Below are 27,848 nucleotides of genomic sequence, written 5' to 3'. Positions count from 1 at the left end.
CGGCAATTTCAAAGCAAGATGAGACTTTTCAGCACTGCCGCTACTGTCGAAAAGCTTTCTACTAAGAGCACATAGTGAATTTGAGTTTCAGAAAGCAGCGCCTCCTTTTACTCTGTATCACGTGAGGAACACCAGTAAAACAAAAAGACGAAAGCGAAAGTCAGGTGGCCGCCATCAGTCGACGAAAAGAAAAGCTTTCTGCTGTTTCCCTGGAAATTGGAGACAAAAGCGCCATCTATTGATCAATATTATAAAGTAGATGCAGCAAATAGCTGCATCTTCTTTTGCAGTGTTCCGTCGGTTTTCATAATTATTTTTTAAAGTGAAATACAGTGTCGTGAAATGTATTTCAAAGCTTTTTTTTTTTTTTCAATCGTTCCGTGATTCAGTTAGAAAACATGGGCTTTGTGACAAAAGGCTAACAAGCAGTATTATTTGTTGCAATCTTGCCACTGCAAGTACTGCAACTACTAGTACAATCACTGTTTTCAAACAAACGTGCAAGCTATAATATACGAATGTTCTAAGATGTTGAGTTCAAAATTAAGTGGTGGTCCTCACAATTTAGGAGATCCTGAAGACAGAACCCTTCGGAAGGTAGAGATAGAAATTTTAATTCCTACGAAGATTCGTGATAAGACTAAAAAAGAAAAATGCATTACTGAAGGGCAAGCGTTTACCGAATGTTGTAAAGCTTCGCGTTTCTGGATGATTTGGAAATGCAGACAGCAAACTAAAGCTTTAAACAAGTGCCTTGAACGGTGGTATCATGATGAAGAATTTCGAAAAATATGTACAGAGGAATATTTAAACGAAAGAGCGGAATATAGACGGACTGGAATACCACAAAAACAGAAGAAGAAAGAATCCGCTATGTTTTAAATAAAATTATCTAGTAGAAATTTGAAACTTTAAAGAAAAAAAAAGCTAGTGAAACTGTTGACGTATTACGAATGTTGTAGTCCTGTTTGATGGTATATTTGAAATGACTGTGAATTAAGCATTTAAGTAAGAATTTCAGAGTAATGCTTTTTATTTCATTTTTCAGAATAGTGATTAATTATTAAAAAAGTTAATGTATTTTCATGGCATATTTGGAATGTATAATTTAATGTATTTCCATGGCGTATTATTAAACGTAAAATGATAGAATATTTTAGAATGGTAGTGATGAATATACTTGTTGAAAATTTGGGAATCCTATTTTGATAATTAAACTGCTGTTACTTAAGCTTAAAAGGAACATAAAGAAACTGTATTTATATAAGCTGTGCCATTAATATTTCGTAGAATCAGGTGTAATGTAAAAGCTGAACAAAAAATTAAATTATCAAAAGTTTTGTGCATTTCAGTTCTATTATTATTATTATTATTATTATTATTATTATTTTTTGAAGTATTATAGAACTAGTACTTCACAAATTTTGCTTGATGTTTCAATAAAAATTCTATGCACAAGTATATGATAAGTTTTTCCAAAGCATTATTAGTGATGTTTTAAAGTGTATCATTGTAATTATCCTGACAATCACTATTATAAGGTACTTCCAGCTGACTTCTGTGACAGTTTTTAGATGAGAAGTTTAAAACAAGTAAATTGCAAATATTTATGTAATCTTTATCTTTAAATGTTTGTAAAAAATGGATCAAGAAGTTATTTTACTGAAATAGTTTTAAATTTCCTGCAGTAATTTATCTGAAATATAAAAAAGATTTTTAGCATTAATGGATAATAATTTGGCTTTTAAAAAAAACATGAATTTTCTTTGTATAGTCTTTTGTTCTTTGAATTATTACTGATCTTGATGTTGCTTAATGTGATAGCAGTTAATGTTATCATTTGGACATGTTAGCAAATTGCTGAAGTGCTGCCCATTCATTTACAAAAATGTGGAAAATATATTGCTTATTGTGATCACCAGTTTAGTTAATATGATAAAAATGTTATGGTAAAAATATTTCTACAAGCATCATGAACAGTTTATAAAAACATTTGGGGTAAAGTGCAGAATCGCCCATTTATATGGCGCGTATCAATATGTACAAAGTCAAGGCAATGCGAAGTTTGTACAATTCTCTAATTTTTTTTTTAAGTGAAAATAAGTCGATGTGTACATGGATACTGAGTTTGTGCAAATCTTTGACTTTGTTATTTTCAAGTTGACGATTTTGCGAAACGCATGAAGCAGTGGGTGATTCTGCTCTTTTCCAAAATGTTTTACATTTTACTAAATAAAATGCTGTGAAAGTACCTATTGATATGTTTCTTATAATACTTATATTAATTCAGTTAAATTCAACTGCTGTTTTGAAGGATATTTTTTCTCATCATTTAATATTATCATTCAGTTAATGTTTCAAAATAGCCATGGACAAACATGATCACATTAAGTGTACAGCACCTACTGTCTTCCTTTAGAAAGTGAGAATCATGGAATTAAGAGAAATGTTGTAGACTACCTAAATTCAACTAGTGTTTAGCTTTAATATAGATATATTTTAGTTCATCGCATATGTTTCTTTGCAGGTTTAAGTTTTGCTTTGGTAAAAGTTATTTGTAAGGGACGAGTTGGTAATTTTTTTAAAAAGATTGCCAGACTACTGATATTTTTTTATAATTCATTAAGCATTATTAACATTATTAAAGAGAATTAAGAAAGCAATTTAAAATATGAATCAGAATTATTAAAAAAAATTATATCATACATTACGTATATTAGATTATATGATATGTTACTGTTGTTCTTCCCAAATATGCTGTGATCTGTTTTCACTTGAAAAAAAATCAAAGAATTGCATAAACCTGACATCATGTATAACCTCTGCATTGCACACATTAAACATTATATGTATCTGATATGATATAGTACTGCTTTTCTTCCCAAATGTATAGTGCTCTGTTTTCACTTAAAAAAACCTTGGAGAGTTGCATGAACATGGCATTGCTACTGATAAATACAGTTGTCAGACAAAAATCATTATTTAATAACATCTATCATAATATAAATTGCAACATTTGTTATACTCCTAATACTTCACTTTAGTCTTCGCCTCTTTTTTTTTCGGGGGGGGGGCAAAGAATATGCCTTAAAGCCTTGAATTTAATGCTGCAAAGAGCAGCAGAGCGAAATATCTCAAAGAGGACAAACCTTTTCAAAATCTGATATTAAAGCAGAGTAAACTTTTTCTGCATTTTGAAAATAATTTTGAGTAATTATTGCTAATAACAGTTAATTGAGATACTAATTAAGAATGCTTATTAATGCGATATAAAAACTGAATGTGTGTTAAAAAGTGTTTAAGCAAGTCATTGTTTAAATGTTAAAATGAAACATTTATGTATGTGACATTCACTAAATATTAACTTATTCATTCATGCAAAATTTATAGAATTAAATTTTTATATTTATATTAAAATATAATATAACAAAATTTGAAATGATTTAAGTACAAAACTCTTGAGTGATAATTTATTATTGTGAAAATGTCATTTTGTATGATCCATTGGGTAAAAATATATTTTAGGGTACCCCTTGGCGATTTTTTGGTGCCATTCCTTTTTGTCCAATGCCCTCCACAGTAAAATGGCATCCAAAACATAATGCATAAAACACAATTAAAACAAAAAAGGGTACTTTTCCGTTTCGCCGGCGCAAATCTCGCCAAGCAGAATTTATTCGTGACAACATGCAGTATACGCATAAGAAATGTTAACAAATGATCGTTCTAAGAATTTTATTTTAAAGGCTTAAACATTTTAATAACGTTTAACATTTTCTAAAAACCAATAAGTAAAGACAATAAATTTGTTAAAAGACATTAATTTAAGATTTTACTATGCTTTCATGGTTCAACATTCTGATTTGCCGCTTCATATCACGTAGCCCCAAATGATCTCATCTCATATAAACTATGCTACAAATATCTAATTCTCTCAGTAATTATGTACATCAATTTCAAGTTAAATCTTAATTTGGAATACAAATTTAAACGCAAGAATTATTTCAATTTGGTACGAATAGCTTACTCAGAAATTATATAAAACCGCAGTGTTTTACTTTGCTAGTGCATTCTCATTAGAATTGATGAATTTGATTTTGTCGATTTTCACCATCGGGTGATCGCATCCTAATTGACTTAATTACCATAAATGGCCTTATGGCATAAAACTGAACTATCTGGTAAAAATTCTGTGTAATTAATTGTATGCCAGTATTGAAAGAAACAATCAAGTCTGATAAGACATAGCTGCGACTTGCTTTGAAAATGAAGCATAAAAGGTTACCAGCGAGGATATTTCGTTTGGCTTCAGTTGTACCATTATTGAAGACTTTATCACCTGCGCCGACTAAACGGAAAAGTACCCAAAAGATATATAATCTCAATAAACTGCATTTTAGATCAAACAAGGAAATAACAAAAATGGAAATGCATGTTATCTAATCTACGCAGTACAAAAAAGAAATATCGACTTACCTTATTTAAAAATTTTCTGTTTTTTCGTTATATGCGACACACAGAATTCTTTAACAACAACTATAAACTGCCTAAAATTATCTGAACTAGAATCTGTATACTGCCATTGCCACATAAATTCAAAAATAAGAATGAAATTTAATTTAGTCTTAATCATTTTAGTATTAGATTCATACACCCACATACGCGTAAAAAATCTCAATAATATTCAAATGACTCTTTTCAAACCATGATCCCTTTCTAATGGAACACTTTATATAGTGAACATTTGAAACTTTCTTGCGACAAAGCGAATGATCTTTACATTCGACCATATGCATTTCCTTTATACAAGCAGGACACTTATAATAATTACTGAGTAAATCTTCATTTACACACCAGTCAACTAATGCTTCTTTTCCCATTCATTCCAAATCGTACAGAAACTTCAGATTAACCTTATCACAGGCAGCCATTTTATGGTGTATAGCACAAAATAAGCAACATACTTCCTACGTGACATCCAATGTAGAAGTAAGCTCAGAGAAATTAAAATCACCATAATGACACATTACAACCAATTGTCATAATAGGGTTTCCACAACATTAAACCACTCAGGTTACCTTAAATGAAACAACTTGACGTTAATCCAAGTGGTACCCTAAAATATAGACTAACTATCCATTGTTAAATTATTATTTTAAATATTAAAAATTAGTTCATGTTATATAAATGTGTTAAAAATGTAATGAAATATACTTTGGTTGTAGTTCTGTTATACTAATGAAAGAGTTTTATAATTATGCTTTGCACACTTCAGACTGTTTCTTTTTGATGTTCTACAGAAAACCTATCTCCAGTTTTGTAATTCATCTAAAATTTAAGTCTAGTGTGTCGTGGTAATAAATTATTTTGTTGGAAATGCTAAAAATTGTTTCTGTTTGCATATAGAAAGAAATTTTGGTGAAATTAAATAGGTTTTAATCATTTAAGAATCGATTATTTTTAACTGAACCCTCCGAAAAAGAAATATAAAGAATTATGCAATTAAATTGATGTATTTTGTATTTTTCATTTAGAACATTATACTCATTATACAATCCCCTCTCCACACACACACACACAGAAAAAAAAATCTGTGTGAATTTAGACTAGGACATAGCAGATAGTAAAATCTTGATAACTGTACCGCAAGTAGTGTCACATACTAGTATTAGCTTTATTGCAACTATTTGTAACCGAGCTTGCCCTTTTTTGGCAAGTACAAATAAAAGTTAATAAAATCTGGTCTTTGAATAAGAATTATAATCACACTGTAAATTAATTAGCTCTTTATAAATTTTTCTGGTGCATTCATTTTTGTTTCAGTGGAAGTGAAAATAATGTAAACTCAGACTTCAAATAACTAAAATCTCGATATCTTTGAATCACCATAGTTGAAGTTTCTTCGAGAGCTGCATAAAATTGCTTTGGAGGCTGTAGCTCGCAGACCACTAATTTGAGACCATTGCAGTAGATTATAGTCAACTAGTATTTATTATCTTCTTCCAAACAGAACAAGAGAAAATATGAAATTTACCAAACATTATCATTAAAAATTTATTATTAATTATGCTTGGAAAACTGGGCGAGATTTCTAGAAAATTTGCAGTATCACTTGCATTTTAACAAATAAATTAGACTTTCTTGCATTCTGTAATATTTTAGTTGTGTTCAAGTAGTTTTTGTTAGGCATTGTTTGCTTATTTTTGTTTCACTTAATGGGTATTCTCATTATTTGTATTTCAGTGCCAATCAATCCTTTCCATGGTAAATTATTTCATTTCATTAATTGAATCAAAACATTTCATTCCTAATTAATTCTGTACTGATATTATTGTATTCAAACTGCATGTTATTGTCATGTGGTGTCAATATTTAAAAAATAATAATAATAATGTTGTTCATATCTGTTCTAGAGTAAATCAAGTAGTAAAATAGGTCATACTTTATAAAATAAATAATAAATGTAACAGAATTTAAAAAAAAAAAAAAAAAAAAACCGATGGACTAAAGTAAATTCTACTTTTGCAATTTATTAATTCAGTATGGCACAGTATCCTGGTATTGGCATATTAAATTAGATGTGTTACATAGGATCAAAACTTTTCTCAAAGACATTTTCCTTTCAGTCATTATCTTCTTATCATATGCCGTTTTTCAGTGCTTGTATACATATTGTATTAAGAATTAAAATTCTAATTTTTAAAACATTACACCATTCTTATTTTTCACCTAATAATTAAATAAAAAGTTGTAATTTATTATTAAAGTCTTATTAGCATAGTAAAAATGCAATTTAAATTTAATTTTTTTAATTTGTGGAAGTAATTTTGGTAATTATGATCTTAGTGATTTCAACATTAACAAAAATATATTCCATCTCCTTACCAAGAATATTTAGCAAATATCAAAACGATCAGTATTGACTATAATTTTGTTAAGATAACTGAATTTCAAGCATGTTAAATTTGAATATTTTATTAGCCTAATTGGCTTTAAAATACAGTTATAATTTATTGTATTTATGCAAGAAAATAAGTTATTATTTTCATAATACAAGCTTATGTCCATGTATTATGTATATATATTACCTTTTGCTAGACCATACGTTTGAAAGTAATATATTCTTGATTTTGGTAGGAAAAATATTTATTAAATATTCATTTTTATATTAATTTGCTTAATAACATAATTAAATTACACTGCTCATCATTAAAATTGCAACACCACAAAGAAAAGCAAATACAAAAAAGATATGTATTGCACGTAAACATTATGGCATGAAGACAAAATGATTAAATTTGTAAGCATTTTGGAGGTTAACAGGGATGCGAAATTAGTAGAAACAGCTGCCACCCCTGGCAGCTAAAACAGCCCTTACCCTATTTAGGCATGGAGTCAAACTAGGTTTGAAAATGGATAACTCATTCCATGCTGCTTCAAGTTTATGCCACAGTTCATCAACCGCATTAGCTGGACAGGGAAAGCAGGCCAGTCTCTCAGCAACCCATGACCAGATGTTTTCAATAGGTGACAGATCTGGAGACCATGCAGGCTAGGGCAGCAATCGAATACCCTGGGAAGGTCAGAACACGACATGTAACATGTGGTCTTGTATTATCTTGTTGGAGCATGGTGTTTGGGAGCTTTGAAGATAGGGCACAGCCACTGAACGTAAGATGTCAGCATTCAAATTATCTTCGATCCGAACTAGAGATGTGCATGTCGTGTACCCAATGGCTGCCCAAACCGTCACACCAGGTGCAGGGTCCCTAAGCCAATATCGAATACAAGCAGGTGACGTGCCGTCACCTCAGACACTCCTGACAAATATACGGCCATCAGAATAGTGCACATAGAACCAGGACTTGTTTGAAAAGGCAACATTATGCTATTCCTGTATGCGCTTTTGTCATTTAGCACACCAGAGTTACCGTCTCTCTCTTGTGTTGCATTGTCAAGAGAAGCCGAAGTAATAGTCACCCTGCTGATAGTCCATGCTGCTGCAAACATCAACACACCGTATGAGCTGATATTGGGCATACTGCAAAGATGCCCATTTCCTGACTAATGGTCAATAATGTGGTTGTACAGTTTTGCAGGGCTGACTTAACAATATGTCTGTCCTTTCTGGCATTAGTCATGGGAAGGTGTTGAGATCCTGCATGCTGTTCAGTATGACCGTCAGCAATCCATTAATTCCATATTTGCATGACAGTGGCTGGATGTTGACCAGTGCGACCGGCAATATCACGGAATGATAATCTACACTTTTGATAGGCAATGATCCTGCCTCTATCGAATTTCAAAACTTGCTGATGAGCATTTTCTCTTCTGATTCAAGGGATAACACCATATTCTGAGCAAAGCATACAAAGCACTTCCCGAATGAGAAATTCACTACACATCTTTTCTTTTATGCAGTGCTTCAGATGTTTCTCCCTTCTGCGTTATCTAAATACGTTGAAATACTAATCCATTTGCATATCCCAGCTTCTTCCTTTCATGTGATTTTGACGTTTGTTAGATCATTCCTTCCTGGTAGGATTCCGATTTTATTGGCCGGCAGTATATAATTTATACAGTCAAAAGTCGTTAATCCGGACTCGTCGAGACTTCACCGATTCCGGATTATCGATTTTTCCGGATTATAGATCATCAGTTTAAATCTGGTAAGATGGCATGCAGAAATTATAAAATTAAAAATATGAAACCGTAATTTATGAAATGAAGAACAATTATGATCTAAAGGGTATCAAAATTTACGAAAAAAAAAAAAGCTTAATATTTATTTGTTTACTTTATTAAACATTTCTTTCAATGTAAGTTGTTTAAGTTGCTTCGTTTTTTATGTGATAATACATTCTCTTTAATTCTATAAACAGACATAATTTCTTGTTCAGTTACAAAGTTCCGCTGTTCAAGTCATATAATTGCTGTGTCGAGAATACTGGCTAATTTGTCAATCGAAATTTTTTCGTTTTCAATAACCTCTCTCACTTTCTTCGCTATCGGAAGCGAATTATAATGATGAGGAATTTGATTTAAATCATATCAAAGACGGAGTACATCGAGATGAAATACTACACTTAGTAAGGAATTATAAGCCAAATAAAATAAAAACATCTGCCCTGAAGATAAGGATAGTGCTGACAGATGAACTTGAATTCATTGCGCGCGCGCCGGGGCGTTAAAGATAAACAAAGTTTAGATAAACAAAGGATATGCCTTTAACCATTTTTTGCAGCAATTCCACTTTCTGTTTGATGGACATCGAAACATACTTTTGTTTTGTAGATCCTTTGGGAGCTCCAGCATCGGAAATTTTATTTGACATAATCGAAAGTTCAAGTTTACTTTTATAAAATTGATCTTACAGTCTGCAAAAAATAATAAGCCGGATCCAATTCGAAGATTAAGGAAGAACGCAATCATCAACATTAACTGAAATAGATAATTAGATAATTTTAGCTTATAACATCCGTTATACATAAAACGCACACTCAAAAACACATTCTGCGCTTGCGCACATGCATATGCGCAGTCTTATGCGCATGTGTCAACGCGACGCATGCGCAGAAAGTTTTTAGCTTTGAGGTCCGGATTATAGATCATTCCAGATTATGGGTGTTCGAATTAACGACTTTTGACTGTATTATCTTTCACCAAAAGCACAGCAAATGCTCTTTACTGTTTTACTGTAAAATAATTTGCAATTTAAGTAGATTCTGTGCTTTTTTTAAATATATTGTAGTTTGTCTTTATTTCATTTTTGAATCATTTAATATTGTAATGTCATGTTATCAGTTCAGACATTACTAAGTTTGTAGCATGAATAATGCTGTCAAAATCTCCCACCTGGGAAAATTAAATATGGCTGTCTTATTTTGAAATGTTTTTTTATTCAAACTTAACAATTGAGTGACATATTAAACATCTTGTGAACAATATTATAGTTTAACATTAATAAAAATTTTTGGAGATGTAGGCTGTGTTTGTTCATAAACAGATCTTAAATTGCTCTTCTCATTTTGGTATTTCCTATTTTTCAACCAGTAAACTTAGAGGGTCACTAAAAATCATACTTTTGAAAATTCCTTTCCCGATCATTAGATTTGATTGTCCAGAAGACACCCTAGGAATTGACTGAAGTATTTAGTTTATCTTCTTATGACAAGAAACCTGTTAATTATAAACACATCCTGTAAGGTAACAATATGAAACAGTACTGACATGCATTGCATAGCTCTGAAAGAAAAATAATTACTTTCAGAATGTTGCACAAACCGTGTTTTAAAAATTTTTACAAAAGTCTGTGAAGCATACCTAAAAAACTTCTATACATGTAGAATTCTATAGTCAAGTATAATTTGAAAATTATTAATCGAAGAAAATTGTAATTTTTAGTGAACCAAAAAAAAATTTTTTTTTTTTTTTTTTTTTTTAATTTTGAGAAATTTGGTGCCTAACGTGTGTGGTGGTACTTACGTTTTGTTCCATCAGCACGATTGAGTACCAGTTAGATGAGTGTGATGTAGTAGCGTATTTATAACATTTGTGCTTTCGTCTGATGTAAGCTCCATCGATTTTCGATAAGCCATGTTTTGTTGTTATGAACAAGAATATAAATTACCTGTTATTGCTTTTTTGGGGGGGAAGGGCTTACTATCTAAAGGAAAGGATTAGAATTTGGGATCTTACTTCTACAGAATAGCAAATAGTAGATTGTTTTCACAGCTATGGGATCCTTTCATCGAAAAGGTGTGTGTTAATGAACATGATATGGACAACAAACAGTAATATATTGGAACAATTACCAACGGGAAGTTTATGCTCGTAGTGTTCTAAATAAAGGTAAAACAGGAGGACTTAATAAAATAGTAGAGACCAATTAAAGTCTTTTTATGAAGCATGAAAAACAAAGCGAGTTGAATACTGATTGTTTAATAAATAACGAGTCATCAGTTCTGCAAATTAAATGATTCGCACAGCTTTGCTGAGATCTCTGCCAGCCTATCTCATAAATGGAGTAATCAGTACCTGCAGTAATGCTTTGTAAATAGTTAATTGTTTTTGCTTGATAAACACATAGTTAAAGTAAGTAAGTCACATAGTTAAAAATCAGCTTGCATCAAATTAGAATGATTTCTGGCAGATAACAGAAAAACTAAAAACACTACAAATTTCAGTTATAGGAAACTTCCTTTCTCTATTTAAGGATGAAATAGATAAGTAATCTCTATTGAAAAAAATGTATTGGTTGATTTGATAAGTTAGTTCTTTTTTACCTTTTCCATTATCATCTTAAGACAGCACATGCCAAACAATTTTCTCTCATGGGATGTATGCACAAACTTGCTATGGTACCTTGATATTTCGAGTAAGTAAATGTACTTTTGTCACAGCTCATTTTGACAGTACTAATTTTTTTCCAAAGGTAAGGGACATCTTTTAGCTCTCTTAGAAAGACACACAAATTTATTAATTTTTTTAAAATTGTGTTCACAGAACAAGAATACTCATATAAGAAATAAGAGCAATGCCTCTATTTAACAGTGGCCATTGTTGCATAAACACATAATTAAAGTAAGTAAGTCACATAGTTAAAAATCAGCTTGCATCAAATTAGAATGATTTCTGGCAGATAACAGAAAAACTAAAAACACTACAAATTTCGGTTATAGGAAACTTCCTTTCTCTATTTAAGGATGAAATAGATAAACCTTCTGTAGAAAACTGTGTTATGAACATTGTTTTATAACAGATTTTGTATTTCCCCCCCAGCAAAATCTGAACTGAAAAACGGATTTTTTGAAAATGATTTGTTTATTTATAAGCCAGGAGACCATGTCTTAATAATTCTAAGGAGCACTGCAAGTATAGTCTTTTATGTTAATTTTTGTCTGTTATAGTAATAAATAATTTAATGTACAAGCCATTTCTTGGGAAGATCATGAATGTACATTTCAGAGCAATTTAAAAAAGATTGTGACTCACCAAATTAAGCCATGATTCTTGTTCCAGCATAATCAAATTTCAGAAAAGTGTGTAGAGGTCATTTGTCTCCAAAGATTTAATTTTTGAAGTGCTTTGGTCCTATAACCATGGAATCCTAAAAATGACAAATATAGCAATTTTTTATAGCAATTTTTTTTTTTTTTAAATTGCAAAATTCTGAATGAACTGATGAGTATGTAATGTAATATTATTTGTTTGTATACATTAAATTACATCTTAATCTGTTCACATTTATATTCGTTTTGTTTTTTCTTTTTCTTTTTTTTTCTTCTTGTAAATTGTTAAATAGGATGATATTTCTTCAGTATTTTCATTTTTGGGTGTATGTAATTGAAAAAAAGATGTTAGTCAACACCATGTAAAATTTGTTGCTTGAAACATGCAAAACACTCTTACTTCTGCAGCATTGACTATAAATCTTTCATATAAAGCATTTTTTCCCATAAATTCTTGAAAAGCAAATAATATGATCTTATGAATAAAATATTTATCTGAATTATAACTGCACATAGTTTAGCAATCAAGGAATCGTAAATATTTTTATATATGCTTTTCCTAGGTGTTTTCCTTCATCACTTATTCTATACAAAATGTTTCAAATCACTAGTAATTAAAGCTTGCATATGTAAAATTTCTCAGCATCGTTATCAGAAACCTGTAAATTTTCATGTTTAAATCAAATTTTTTATTATTTAATTACTAGCTGAACCAGATAAAAGCATTATTCCATTATATCTTTCATCTGTCAGCTGTGTTGTACTTGAAAAAGAAATTGTGCAAAATATTTTAAGCAGGTTGTACGCTATTAAATCAGTTATGTTAAATATCAAGAACAATCATCATTAAGACTAATCTGCATAAGTTTTTGAAACAAAATTTATTTAAAAATTATGTTATCAAATAACAAAAAATAATTAATTAAAATAACATATGCTTTGCAATGAAGAATTAAATACTATAACCTAAATGCTGGTAGGTAGAATAGGTTACTAATATGAAGTCAAGACCTGTTATTCTATTAGACTTCAAAGCTTAGATTATTACTGTATTCAAAGTTATTAAGTTATTACTGAATTTTCAATGTCTGCCTTTCAGTTTAATTTTTAGACACAGCCAAAGATTTATTACAATTTCTAGATACCATTTAATTGTAACAAAAATGAAGTTGTGGAGGTAACCTTTTTCATTTTATTCAGCTTCAAATTTATTTAATATTTTTCTTGTCTTCTAAGAGTACAAAAGCTTTTAATTTGGTAGAAGTTAATTCTAAGAGTACAAAAGCTTTTAATTTGGTAGAAGTTAATTCTAAGAGTACAAAAGCTTTTAATTTGGTAGAAGTTAATTCTAAGAGTACAAAAGCTTTTAATTTTAAGCTTTTAATTTGGTAATATTACTGACAGACTACAGCAGTAAAATAGAATAATTACCAACATATTTCAAATATAGAACTTTAAAATACTTATATAAAATAATTCATGTTTGCTTTATAATTTTACAACTTTCAGTATTTCATAATCCCATCTTACAAGGCAGATACAGAACCCAAATTTAGTTCTCCAACATTGCAACAAAAAATTACCTTATAATTGTTGTAAACTAATTCTTAAAGTGTGTTAATGTAAATTTAAGGATTAGCATGTAATGCATAAAAAAAATAGCTTATTGATCACTTTAAGAAGAAAAAAAAAGAATTATTTTTCCTTTTAACAATTGCAGAGATATGTGGGAAAGGCAAATAAAATCAGGAAATTATAAAAAGATACAATCTGTCAATTTTTAAACTGGTCATTTTACATTTCTGAACTAAAATTTTTTGAAATTAACATTTTATTTAAACCATGTATAAAATAGGAGGGAATATGTAAAATGTAAAATATGAAACAAAATTATTAAACTTAATTGGAACTAATTGGCAATATACATTTAATCTATAAAATATAAGGAAATATATTAAATATGAAACAATATTATTAAATTTAATTGGAACCAGTTGGCGATAGACCTTTAAATTCATAAATTTTAAATAAACGCATCCTCACTTCAAAGATATGCTTTGCACCATTTTGTGTCATTCTGCAGCATGTTGCATCACTGTTTCACTGCACTGCAAAATCTTTAACCCATTTGCTACTCAGGATTAAAACAAAGACTTTCTAACTAATAAATACAACTGCAGTTGTTACATATCACCTTTTTCTCGCCTTCTGATGTTTGAATAAACCACATCTTTCACTTTGCTGCCTTTCTTCATTATCTGAAATGTAAATTGCATATATAGAAATTGTGAGGTGCATTTGACATCCCTAGTGTGGTACCAATTTAATCAAAAAGGGAATTTAAGAATTTTTCCTGTTCAAAATAAAAATGATTTTTTAACAGTCAAGCCAGTTGTGATTTTCCCTCCAGTCATCTGTGCAGCAGTTTTCCTCACCCATGACTAAATAATGAATTGGTTTCATCTTCTGCAAAAGCTACAGCATCACATATATATATTTCATAATATTATTTTATAAATAGTGTTTTTCATATACCGGCTGTAACTACTATGTTATTTTATTAACGCTATGCTGGAAAAGGATATTTTATTAATCTTGGTACTTTTATCATTAATTTTCTTAAATAATATAATTAATATGACCTGATAGCATGTACTTCCATGAAAAGGATTTTAGACGAGTCAGCATATGCTACTACAGAAAATTTTCCTGATCGGTATTGTTTGGGAATCACATTCAAAAAGATTGTTACTTTCTTCAGCTTTTCTTTGCTCAAGTAAGAAGATGATATGCTTAACACATTGCTGCTTGTTCTGCCATTTTGTGATCCTCACATATTTTCCATTGTTCTCATATGAATGCCAATCTTGGGCATATTTGTTTCCGGAGAGAATCGAAACGTTGCTATAAGGTAAAACATATAGTTAGGCAAAACAATTATTTTGTGTCTTGGTTAAAATCTACACCAAATACTAGGTTGTTGTTTGGCCTATTATATGCATTTGTTTGCCATGATTCCTGTGGGTAAAAACTTTTCTTTTCTTTCCAGAATCTTTTTACATTATTAAAGCAAAGAATTATAATATTCATAAAATCTTCTAAACAGAAACTGAAAAATTCTACAAATAAGTTTCACCTTTATTTTAATTATAAATTTTTGGTATACTTTTAGCCATACTAATTTTAGATCCTTAATATTTTTCAATTTATAAATAATATTTTATCTGAAATTTTAATAAATCAAAAATATTATTAAAGAGTAAATTAGTTTGCATGCAAATATTTCTGTTTATTTTGGTTGCTATTCTAGATTGGGTGAAAAAATATTTGTAACATCTTCAACTTTCATTTTAGTGCATAACATTTGTTAATTTGTACTTATATAAATTTTCATAAACATAAGTATATTAATTAATTGTTTGTTTCTCTAAGTGTTGACTTTTAACCAGTTACAAAAGATTCTGTATGTTTTAGATATCATTCATATTTTTTTTTTCCTATATCATTTTATCTTCAGTGCTTTTTAATCTTAAAGAAGATAATATTAAAGTATATTAAATACATTAATAAATTAAATTTTAAATGTATGTCCTCTTTTCCTAGAATAGCATTAATTTAATTGTACCACTTCTAAACTGATATTGTAGGTCTAATTGACAGTCTGTATGTGCACAGATATATTTGCATAAACATGTTTTTTTTTTTTTTTTTTTTTTTTTTTTTTTTTAAATTATAGGTAACTGTTGAAGGAGCATTTCGGGGAAGAACAAGAAATTTAAAATGCATATTTAGTGAAATACTAAGTGATGATACGCTTGGTAATCGTACTGAATTTGCTGCTTTTGGGAATGGTCTCCATGTAAATTGTTCAGTCCTCTTGAAACTTGGTAAAATATTTATTGTAATTTCTGTATTTAAGTCTTTCTGCAAATTACAATTCCAAATGATGTGTTTATGACTTTATTTGAATAACTACTGTTTGTAATTATTATTGGTGTCTACATGAGATTGTAATATTGTTAAAAAAGACTAATTAATTTATTAAACCATTTTTTTCTTTATATATATATATGTTTAATATAAACCGTTTTAGTTTCATTAAAGTACATTCTCTGTTAAATTAGTATTTGTGAGTTATCTGAAATTTGGAGCTATGGTGGACAAAAATTTTTACTTAAATAAATATCCTGTTTTTTTGTTGTGTGTATACGTTTTAGCTGTCTGCTACAATACAACTTCAAAGTAGAAAGGGCAGAAGATTAGAAGTCAAACACAAAATCTGTGGGACCATATCCAGTACACTGATAAGATGTGGGAAGCAATTATTTGTTGTGTAATTTTAATATCTTTTATTGACCAAAATTAAAACTGTCAACAGTTTTATGATCAATATAAAAGACACCTAGTGCAAGTTTGTATATGGTATTGTTGATAAAAATAATAATAATAATTGCACTATTACTTTGTCACATGTACATTAAGGACATGGTTGATGACCCAGAAATTATCTTTCATCTGAACTTATCAAATAATGCAGCAAAACTTCGATATGAAAGATATGAGATTAAACCAGTAATATCTCTTTATTAAATGTCATTTTACTGCCTTCATCTAGGCATCTGAAACAAAATTCTTTTGGCAGACAAATAGGGTATCTATTTAGAGAACATGACATTACATAATGTAGCAATCTGCAATTAAGTACCTGAATAAAAAGATTCAAGTAGTTACATGGGACAATTACTTACCATGGCTTCCAACTCCAAATACCTCGCAAGTACCATTAAATTAAATTTATTTTTAATTGCAGTTATTGTTATGAGATTTCAGGCTACATCATATAAATTATTTTAATTCTGTTTTGTTTCAGTGAATTGCAGATTATTAAATGTAAAGCAAAAATGCTTTGTTGAATGCCATTAAAATACTGAATAAAGTTATTACCATTTTGAAAGAAATAGGAGTTTGTTTGTGATGTTGTTGTAGTATTTAGCTTATAAATGTTATTCATTTTTATATGATATAGATTAATTTACTGCCCTAAATCATCAGTTCTAAAGAATTATTGTGCACTTAACAGCAGTTTTTAAAAATGTGTTTCTTTACTTTTTAATTATTTTATTAGTAATCAAAAAAAGTATATTTTTTAGAAAATGGTAAGAATCATTGTTAGCTCATTAACTTGATGTTTTCCATGTAATACTTAATTATTTTGTGCATCATTAAATAAAGCTAACCTATTTTAGGATCATATCGAGTCGGCATAATACTTGAAGTTAGCGATCCTTTTGAAATGGATTATGTAGAAGAAGCTGAATTATTAGTTTATGATGAAGGTTAGTTAATAGTTGATATATTATTATTTTACATGATATGAAGTATTATGTATACAAATAATTGATTAATAATAATGAATTTGGTTGTTATTAATTGCTGTTATTAAATGTTGTGATATCCTCTTTGAACATTAGTGTAATTCACATTGCAATTTCACAATGGAGAACACCAGTGTAAAATACTTTCTTGATTTCTGTCCCATCCATCCCCAAAAATGTGACATTTCTGATGACTGTATGTTGTATTCTGTATAATTATTAGTACAATGTATTAATTATGTGATACTTTTAAGGAACATAAAAACAGTTACAGAGAAAATTGTTGTATAGTAAAGCTGTGTTATTGCTCATATAAATTTAGTTCATTATATAGTTTCAGTTAATTGTTTCATTGATTAACCTCAATAAGCTAGTGATAGCTGTTACTGAGAAATACACATACTAAGCAATGCATATTTAATAATTAGTAATATAGTTTTAGTTTTTTAATTTACTATTGCATTTTGGAAAATTCTAAACTTCAGTACTCTTAACATAAAATGCAATTTTGTTGCTGAAAGTAATGAATATGTGCTATTTATTTATATAATGATTTCTCATCTTTTAATTAATCTACAAAAAAACCAAAATTTGATAAATTAAATGGGATAGATTTTGTGCAATCCTGGATCTAGTTTTTAATTTATGAGACTCTGCACAAAGAATTGTCAGTTGTCATGTGTTTTTCCATTATTTAAGCTTGCTTCACATGGTCAATCATTGGGCAAAAATGTTTTATTTACTATATCTGGTGTTGCAATGAAATTGTTTGCAACAATTACACATATTTTGTCCAAGACACATGAAAAAAATGACCACTTCTGGTGGTTAGTGTCAGTGGCCACCACTCACAGAACACATCCCTACAAATCAGTCTCTATGGTATTTATGAAAACAGTTTTTCTTTTTCAAGCAGAGTGCAACTTTGCATGTGCTGCATTCCCACACATTTTTACAGTCTTTTTCTTGGTGCTGCAGATTGCATGTCATCGAGATGTTATCTTTGATGGCTGGTGCTTATTTCCTTGAAGACAAATTGCTGCATCAAGTACTGGCTTATGTTTCTTAATTGGAATGTGCTACAAGTGAGCAGTGAGCTCTAGTGAGCTACAAGGGAACTTCAGAAACACTCAGTCTTGAAAACCACTCACACGGTTAAACCTGAAAGTTTGATTGAGATTCAAATTCATGTGAACCAGCTTGCTATATGGATATTTTTGTGGTTTTCTTCAAGAATAATGTGAGAATGAGACGGTTTCCTTTAGAATGAAGGCATCTTTTACTTGGCAAGTTGGTCTCATTTGGTTTATTTTACTTCATTAAATTACTGAAGATATAATAAATAGTATAAATGTTATTTATGATTTAAATTAAGCATCATAATCATTATAATCATGATTGAAATTTAAAATTGCCTATAAAGGAAGCAAAGGTATTGTTAGAATGGATTAAAATTATTGACATTTTCTATTTATTATAGTGCTTAGTTCATTTTATATCAGAATGCATACACATGTACTATTCTTCCCACCATAGCTATATTTATTATGGCATTTGAAAAGCTGTTGAATGATTGGATCATTCTAGAAAAATAATTAGTTTTTCTTTAATTGAGATTTTAATTTTTTTTTGGGGGGGGGGGCTTTTCAGGTGTTCTAAAATCATATCACTAAGCCCTTAAATATCTCAGAATCTAATAGGTTATAAAGTTATAAAGTATTTTAAAATTCACATTAATGCAATATTTAATAGCAAACTTGTACTGTTTTGTAACAATATATGTGTATACATGTGCATTGATTTATACTGCAATGTGAAAATTATATATTTGTGAACTATTTATTTAATGCTATAGAATCCATCTTTCAGATTAGATGTACTTAAAATTCAGATCTTAAATTGGTGTAAACAGTTCTATCATGTTATAAAAAGTAACTCCATTTATTTACCGAGAGTGTAAAATGTATTATAATGAGAAAAATATTTACCATGCCATAAATTCCATCCATAGCCTTCTATAGAGTGCATAGCGAATTTAATAATGCATTTTTCAAAAATAATGGTATGATCCCTATTAATGTAGAAATATTAAAAAAAATGCATAACATGTATTTTGGAAGAGTATGTCTAAAATAATCTACATTATGTCCATATGTTACAATTTTTTAATATACAATTAGCATATCAAATAATGACGTTAATAGTACTTTTCATATAATCTGTAAAAGTCACCCTACAGAGACATATACACATAAAATGCTGTTCTAACAGTTAAGGGACTATGTTCTTATAACACCATCTGATGTCATTACCAGTCATATTGTAAAACTGTTATCTCACCATGCACCAGTTGTGATAGTGATACTGAGAACTGAACCCAAATTGTATGTATAAAGGCCAAAATTGTATACATATAAAATGCTGTTCTGACAGTTAAGGGACTATGTTCTTATAACACCATCTAATGGCATTACCAGTCATATTGTAAAACTGTGTGATTACATTTGATATTCTTATACAGTAGTGAACTAAATCTATTAGTGCACCAAGTTTAGCATCGTTTTGCCCAGTGAGGCCAAAAGTAAACTTTAAATTATGAGCACCAACCCTTTCGTTTTTGTGCCCGTTGATTGAATTGCTTGATTTCGAGGAAAAACTAATTTTAATTGTAAAATTGTTTTTTCAACTTTTTTTAACTGTATTTGGTGTTAGGTTTTTCTGTATTTTGTAATTTTTAAAGAAGATTAAGTTTTTATGTATTTTTGCCTTTCCGTGAAGTAAGAACTTAATTGATTGAGTTAGATATATATATCTAATGAAATTCAAGGAAATAAGTTTAAATGAAGTGCAGAGAAATGCGTTTAATTTAATAAGCCATACAAGGAAGTCATGTAGTGCCCACATCAGATTTTTTTTTAATGCAAATAACTAATTCATCTTTTTTGTTTATACTTTTGGAGACCATAAACAGTGCAATACATTATATGCTTACTTAAAATTTTGTTAAATATCTTTCAAAACGTTATTTTAGTGATAGAATGCAAAAAGAATAATTTAATAAACATGTAATTTGCTAATATAATAAGTGTGATATGAAATACCTTACCTAGCATTTTAATATAATAATTTTTTTATTTTTTCCTAGTTTACTATCAAAAATAGTAATAAGATACCATTATTTGAAAAGTAGGTAATCATTCTAAGTGTAATTTAAGTAACATATGCTTGAATCATTTAAAAATGCACTGAGTTTTAATTTTGCGCTTTGAAAGATGCATTTTACCAAAAGATTGTAACATGCACTTGTTACACATATACATGTTATGAAGAACATTCGAAATGCATGTATTCTCATAGATTGATTGTTCCAGTCTTCAAAAGTGCTGTGAAATTCAGAAGTTAAGATGTCATTATCTAATATTATAAAATTATCAATGTTAACTTCACAGATTTTTAAATGCTGTAATTACCTGTAAACTAACTTTGCTATTTATCAAAATGACCTTGAACATTTTAATATCAAAATTTACAACAAAATTTAAACTTTGATATTTAAATTATCAAAGTTTTTATTTAATGAAGTTATTTTCAGCAAATTGTACATTTTAGTAAAATCTGAAGCACAATGTACTCTTGATTATCTGGGCTAATGCCATGGAAGAAAATAAGTGAGAATCACAGATAATAGTAAATTTCATGCATATTTTTGCATGTGTTTATTCATTAAAAAATTCATTTAATTCAATTTTAGTTTATTTTGGGGATGTTTAAATATTTATCAAATTTTACTCCATTTTTCAAAAGTGCAATTTTATCATTGCATTTGAATCCCCTTTGATCAACAAAGTGTTTTGTTTAACAATATCACAAAAACTCTGTGTACCAATTCTATATTTTTCAGCAAACTTTATTATCAGTTCACTATGTTTAAATCTTTCGGTTAATATAAATATTTGTTTTAATGTTAAGACACTTTTCTTTTTCTTAGTGCATGTAACATGCTCTTTATTCAGTTTTTAGTTCTAAAATTTTAAAATCAATTTTTAAAAGAATAAGAAGAATATAACATTTGAAAAAAAATCTCAGTGTTCAACTGAAATGATGCCCTCAGTTATGCACATGTAGAACTAACTGTAGTAATTGTTGAAACTAAACATAAAGATGCAGTTCTTAGAGCATGCTCAGAATTGCACATATTTGCTTTTTATGCACTCTCGTGCATAATGTTGAGTGTGCATGTATGGACAATGCAAGAAATAGATAATCTATAAAATGAATAATCTTAATAATAATTAAGATTACACTTTATATTTATGAATGATTTTATAACGCAGTGTTCCATTCACTCTAATGGAGTTGCCTGAATAAAGCTGCATAAAATATCTGATAGTATTAACTATCTGTTTAGTTACAAATGAGTATATATTATAAAGCACATTTATTGCAAAGGGATTATTAAGTTCTCTGTCTGAATAGGAAAGTAATTGCACTGTAATTTAATTCAATAAAATTCTTGTCTTTTTAAACAGTATCATTTTTGTGTGTTAGTTAATAATTATTAATAAATTCATTGCAGCTGAATATGCATCTATGAATCCAACAAAGGCTATTTATGACAGAGGTGATACCCAGAATCTTATTGTTACTTTTTCTGGTGGAAAAGTTCCTCCTTTACCTTTAATCTGTGTGATATCAGGCGAAGGTGTGTTTTCAATTTTATAACACTTACTGTGTTGCTATAGTGTTTTGAAATAATGAATAATATAAAATAATAGAATTTTACATAATTAGTCTGAATTTAATATTGTTATTTTAAATGTGGAGCTAGATTTCAGATATAAGCTACTTTAAATACTCAAAAATTAATTTCTTCACTAGAAAGCTATCAAAATCCATTCTTCATAAAATTATATAACAAGAGTTTTGAAATTTATGAAATCAAATTTAACAATATATTCTCTTTGTTATCATTAATTACTCATTCATAGTCTTAATTTTTTTAAGTACTATTACTAATATATATAAATGTAATATTTTTAAAATGTCAATGTATTTTCAGTATTGATACAGGAGTAAAAAGGATTAACTCTCTCTCTGAAATTATAATATATTTATTTCACTTAATTTCTAAGTACATGCATAGTTACTTTCCATTAGTAATATATTTATTTCACTTAATTTTTAAGTACATACGTAGTTACTTTCCATTACACAAATATTAATATTATACTTTTCTGTTCAGCAAAATCTATAAATCTGTTTTTCATAGGATGGCCACTTGACAAGCGTTTAGCTGCTAGTGAGATCAATACCTTGGATACCTGTGCCATACCCTATCCATCCTCATCTATGAAACTGAATGTGGCTCAATCCTTTAATGGTATTCATACATTTAGAAAAGTTTTTGAATTGAGGTTTTATGCTTCACCACCAGAAATGAGGAAATATTATATTGCTGAAGATGGTAAGAATATTTTATTTTTACTAAATGTTATATATTTTTTATTTGTTTTAAAATGAATAAAGAATGACATGAAGACATTCAATTTGAATTGAGTCTTAGAAAGTTGAAATGAATTAAACATGTTTTTAAAAATACATGTTTAGAAAAGTAGAATGGTATGTTTATCAGCAGTTTGTTATATTTTAACATCTACTTTAAAAAAAAAAAAAAAAGTGCATGAACTTGAATTTAACTTACAACTGAAAATAAGCTTGAACTTAACTATAATATGAATAATATAGAAAGAAGTTAATGAGGCTAACTTTTTAATATGTTAACTTCAGAGTCAACAAAAATTAACTCTTTCCTTTATTTGCATATGTCTGTGCCTTAGTTGTCTGTAACATATTTTTTGCAATTAAGCAGAAGAAAACATCTTAAGAAAATTCTGTATGTATCAATTAATACTACAAAGTGATTAATGATAAGTTTTCATTTTAGTTTTACATAACTTAATTCAAACAATGAAGAATAGCATAAATTAAAAAGGCCTATGACTTGCACTAAAGTTGCAAAGTAATACACCAATAATTTATAATGGAGATGGTTTATGGAAAGTTTTCTTATATATATAGAAAAACTTATTTTCAAACTGATAAATATTTTCAAAAGTGAATTTAAGATAACACAACAATTTATATATATATATATATATATATATATGTGCATCTATATACATATGATATTATATATATGTGCATGTGTGTTTGTGTGTATATTAATTCTGTTGACTTGAGGGTTTAGAAAAACAGATGCATAGATACTTAAGATGACATAATGGTGAATAAAACTTTAGCAGAGGGGGTGTTAATTCAACACTTTTATTTTGCAATTAAAACGGGTGGTGCATAGCCCCTGGGCTATGCACCACACAGTTTTCTGCAGCTTAATCTCTTTAGGCAATGACAATGAATAGCAGAGGCAAGAGATACATGTAAGCAAGAAGCAAAGTAGGAGAAAAACGGTTGTCCAATAGGTGACAGCAGTATTTACAGTAAGTTTCTTTAATGAATTAATTTGAAAAGATGCAGTACTGAAAACTTCTTATAAATAATTTGGAACAGAAAATGGTGATATCTAAATTGAAACTGTGCTAAACAACCTTTTTGAACTGTGCTAAAAATTCCATTATTTTTTTAGAAATTTAATACACATTCCATTATATATTAAAAAATAAATAAGAATAATAATTATATATGAAAAAAATTTTTTTCATAAGGGTAGAGCCTTCATAGTTTATCTTAACATAGTCTGTCTTTGCATACAATTATTTTTTAATTTTAACATTATTTACTATGTTCTATACCAGTTTATGAAAACTATTCCATTCATTTTTCATATTCACATCATTCTCAAAATAATTATAAAATTCTTAACAATAATTCAAATTTTTTTAGCTTTAATTAAAAAATATAATTATTTATATTAATAACCTTCCTAAAAATGATTTCAAAATCATAAAATTTACTTCCTTTACTAAATCAAATTATTGAAATTCAAACATCTAATACCATAAAATTTCAATATGATAACTTCATAAAACAATGCAATATTTTTAAAATTCTATATAGTAAGAGAATATCATTTCATATTCAATTCAAAATTACAAGAATTGATTAATAGATTGGAGGATTTAGAAAAATAAATGTATACATACTTAAGATGACATGATGGTGAAAAAAACTTTAGCAGAGGTGTCATTGATTCAACTCAGTTTTATTTCATATAAAAATGAGTGTACATATCATCATTACATTCACACTATGCACCCCAAAAAAAAAGTGCTGTGCAATAGTAACATTCGTATTTATAGTAAAAAGTTTCTTTAATTTGATTTTATGAAAGCCATCTTCATTCCAGCATGATTACCTAAGAAACATGAAATGAATTAACTTGGAACATGCAGTCTAAAAAGTTTAATAGAAACAATTTAGAATAAAAAGGAGGAGAAAACCAAATTAAAATGAGGAATTAAATGGACTGTTGCTAAATGAAAATTAGTAGTTTTCTTTCATACTTTATATATATATATATATATATATATATATATATATATATAATGTATATGTGTGTGTGTAAAAAGTGTAAAGTATGAAAGAAAACTACTAATTTTAATTTAACAATAGTCCACATATAATTGTGTTCTATGTTGAATTCTTTTTTAAGATGTGAATCTTTAATTGATTTTTTAAGCTAAATGATTTATTTATATTATATCATTTATGCATACAGGCTCATCAGCAGTCAACTGACTAAAAATCATGGATCACTTATAATTGTATTCTGAATTTAATTCCCATTAGTAAAATGGTCATGTTACATAGATGATTTCATCAGCTTTCCAATGTGTTATGTAAAAGCATGACCCCATTTCAGCTGAAAGTTCTCACATGGCATCCCTGCTCTTAAGTAAACTTCAAGAGCTCTGCCAAAGCTATAATTAGCCAGTACAGTAAAAATGTGAAATGTTTTGATTATTCATGAAAAAGCTTAATCATATAAATGAGAATTTTTCATTAATTATTATTTGTTCAGTAATTAGTTAGAAGGAGAGAATCTAATAGTTCATGTCTGCATAAACTATTGGATTAGTTTACTGTTCATATGAATGTAGATATTATTGGCTAGAATAAACGTGTTAATTAAATTTCTATGGTAGTTTTTATTAGAGATAGATTTTACAGATCTGTTTTAAAGTGAGAGGTGTACTGTGTTTTATTTCTTGATGTAATAGATTTATATGGATCATTGTTTGCCAATTTTTATATTTTAAAATATTTATGTTGTGTATCTGTTCCCTGTGTTTAAAAAAATGCCTGAATTTAAAATATTCAAATTTGAGATTTATACATTAACTTGATTGTACCTAAACTAAAATCATGCATAAGCATCATTCATATGTAAACTAAAATCATGAATTTTATCACAGGGAAAAAGTATGATATCATTACATTATTAAATTTAAAAACAGATCCATTCTCAAGATATCACTATAATGTAAACATTTATACAAAAAGAACTATAATGATAATAGTATTTTACTAATATATACATTAAGATAAGAAGCAGCTATATGTATTTTCAAGTACAAAGAAAAAGAAAAAGTTAATTCTTGGAGAAAAATATTTCTTAGAGTTAGTTCTATACATTTGATTAAAAACTTGCTGGAACTAAAATAGCCCCCCCCTCAAAAAAATTAAAATTAAATGTATAGGCTCTAAAATTATAAATGGTTGTTTTGGTCTTGAAATAATTTCCTTGTGAAATGCTTTTGTAAGCACAATAAAGTTCTTATGCTTAACAGAAACGTAATGTATTCTTTTCTTCATACTTTATATTTGTAATCACACTCAGTACATATTAATAATTTTTTATCAACTGGTGTGTGCTTTGACAAATTTGTTTACTGTCTAGTATATTTTCGCATTGGAAATAAGGGCAGATTATTTATGTCCAATCTAGTGGCATGCATATCAACATAATTGTTGATTCATTATCTTATTTGAAACTTGGTTTATTTATTATTGTGATTAAGTGATAAAACAGATGTGTGACTGGTTTTTAATTAAAATATTTCACATTAAGCAAATAACTAGAAATGTACACATGTATGCCCACCTGAACTATAGTACTTTCATATGAGACACATTTATGCAAATTATTCCATCAAACGGGTATGAAAAATCCTCCTCATACTATATTATTTCATTTTTAGCCTTAAGAAGACTGTATGTAACTGTTTATAAATATATTTAATTTTCTTTCAGTTTAAAAATCTTTCTGAATTTTTAATAAGACATTCTACCATATTAAGTTTTATTCTGCATGGGATAAGCATATCAGGGGGAAATATTTCCTGCTAAGTTTTGGATGATGAGCACTCTGCAGCAGCCCTGTGAGATGACCTTCTTTTAAAATATTCTAGTATGACCACCAGTATTTCTTGAGCATGAATAAATATTGGAATGAAATATCATTTCTTGAAGATGATCATCTCCATAGAAAATCAAAATAGGCTGAAATCTTTAGTACTTATCTGAGCAAGAGGTCACTGTATTAATTTAAAGCATTTTTATCTTTTAAATTACTTTTCTGAAATCTATTCAGATATATTTATCTCAATTTATAATTTGCAATCGGCATATTATTTCTGCCAGTATTTCAGCATTATGAGTAATCATTTAGCTTCAAGGGCTTCTTAAAAATAATTATTTAAAAATTTTAGGTCATGCTGTGGTTATCGTTTTTGACAGACCTGTCAACTTGTGCAACTTGCAATATTGCTCACAGATTTTAAATTCAGAAACATTAACCAGACTAGGAGAAGGAGCTGATTGTCAATGGGCTACAAAACAACAGCTAATAATTACTGTTCAAGATCCTATCCAGGGTGAGTTCCAGCAATTTTGACACTTTAATGGTATTTTTATATGAAGTAATATGTTTTAAAATTATGATATTCAGATTATGTAAGCAGCTTTTCTTGCAGAAAATCCATTTCGGGTGACATTTAAGAAAGGTGTACTTAAACAAGATGGTGAGAGATATGCTCTTCCTAAAAATGACAGCCTGGTAAGTAAAAGAGAAAAAAAATTAATTTAATTGATAATTAAGTTAAGCATTTGTAGGTTTCCTTGTAAAATGCATGTTCAAAATCAGTTTTATCCATTTGTTTTAAAATGAAATTAATTATATTTGAAACAGCTGTATAGTCATGTCAGGATTCTGAAATTTTTATATCATAATTACATTTAGTGAATGTATTTTGCCAGTTTACAAAGTCTGCTCAGAAAAAAAAAAATGGGCTTTTTACTTCCTTGTATGAAGTAAAAAGAAAGTATTGTAATCGCGAAAAGATTCAGGCAGCATATTTCAACGAAAATATCAATTTTGACTGCAATCGAATGCAATTTAACTATGTTTTTGCGGGATATCTGTACGTAAGGACAGAATAAAAT

General features: G+C 28.5%; 2 protein-coding genes across 6 annotated transcripts in view; both read left to right on the top strand.

Annotated features, from left to right (window-relative positions):
* Positions 1 to 27,848, top strand: part of LOC118197963 (uncharacterized) — a 340,325-nt gene that overhangs the window by 258,812 nt on the left and 53,665 nt on the right. For 4 of the 5 annotated variants that reach the window (XR_015041636.1, XM_085818290.1, XM_085818292.1 and 1 more), the window contains exons 7-12: positions 15,749 to 15,899; positions 17,259 to 17,348; positions 21,964 to 22,089; positions 22,657 to 22,851; positions 27,116 to 27,280; positions 27,368 to 27,462. Coding sequence is in view for 4 of the 5 variants with exons in the window: in XM_085818290.1 (XP_085674416.1) it covers positions 15,749 to 15,899; positions 17,259 to 17,348; positions 21,964 to 22,089; positions 22,657 to 22,851; positions 27,116 to 27,280; positions 27,368 to 27,462 (822 nt within the window). In the remaining variant the exon portion in view is untranslated. The remainder of the gene's footprint in view (positions 1 to 15,748; positions 15,900 to 17,258; positions 17,349 to 21,963; positions 22,090 to 22,656; positions 22,852 to 27,115; positions 27,281 to 27,367; positions 27,463 to 27,848) is intronic. The other variant, XM_085818291.1, reaches the window with a different exon arrangement.
* LOC146996739 (COX assembly mitochondrial protein homolog) lies at positions 216 to 5,508 on the top strand. Its single transcript, XM_085818288.1, has one exon. The coding sequence runs from the start codon at positions 529 to 531 to the stop codon at positions 880 to 882; it is 354 nt and encodes a 117-aa protein (XP_085674414.1). The 5' UTR covers positions 216 to 528; the 3' UTR covers positions 883 to 5,508.

Source organism: Stegodyphus dumicola, chromosome 6 (assembly GCF_044657685.1).
Source record: "Stegodyphus dumicola isolate Sdum_Otavi_A_Nest chromosome 6, ASM4465768v1".
Lineage (NCBI taxonomy): Eukaryota > Metazoa > Arthropoda > Arachnida > Araneae > Eresidae > Stegodyphus > Stegodyphus dumicola.
Note: the sequence above shows the minus strand (reverse complement) of the source record. Positions and strands in the feature narration are given on the sequence as shown.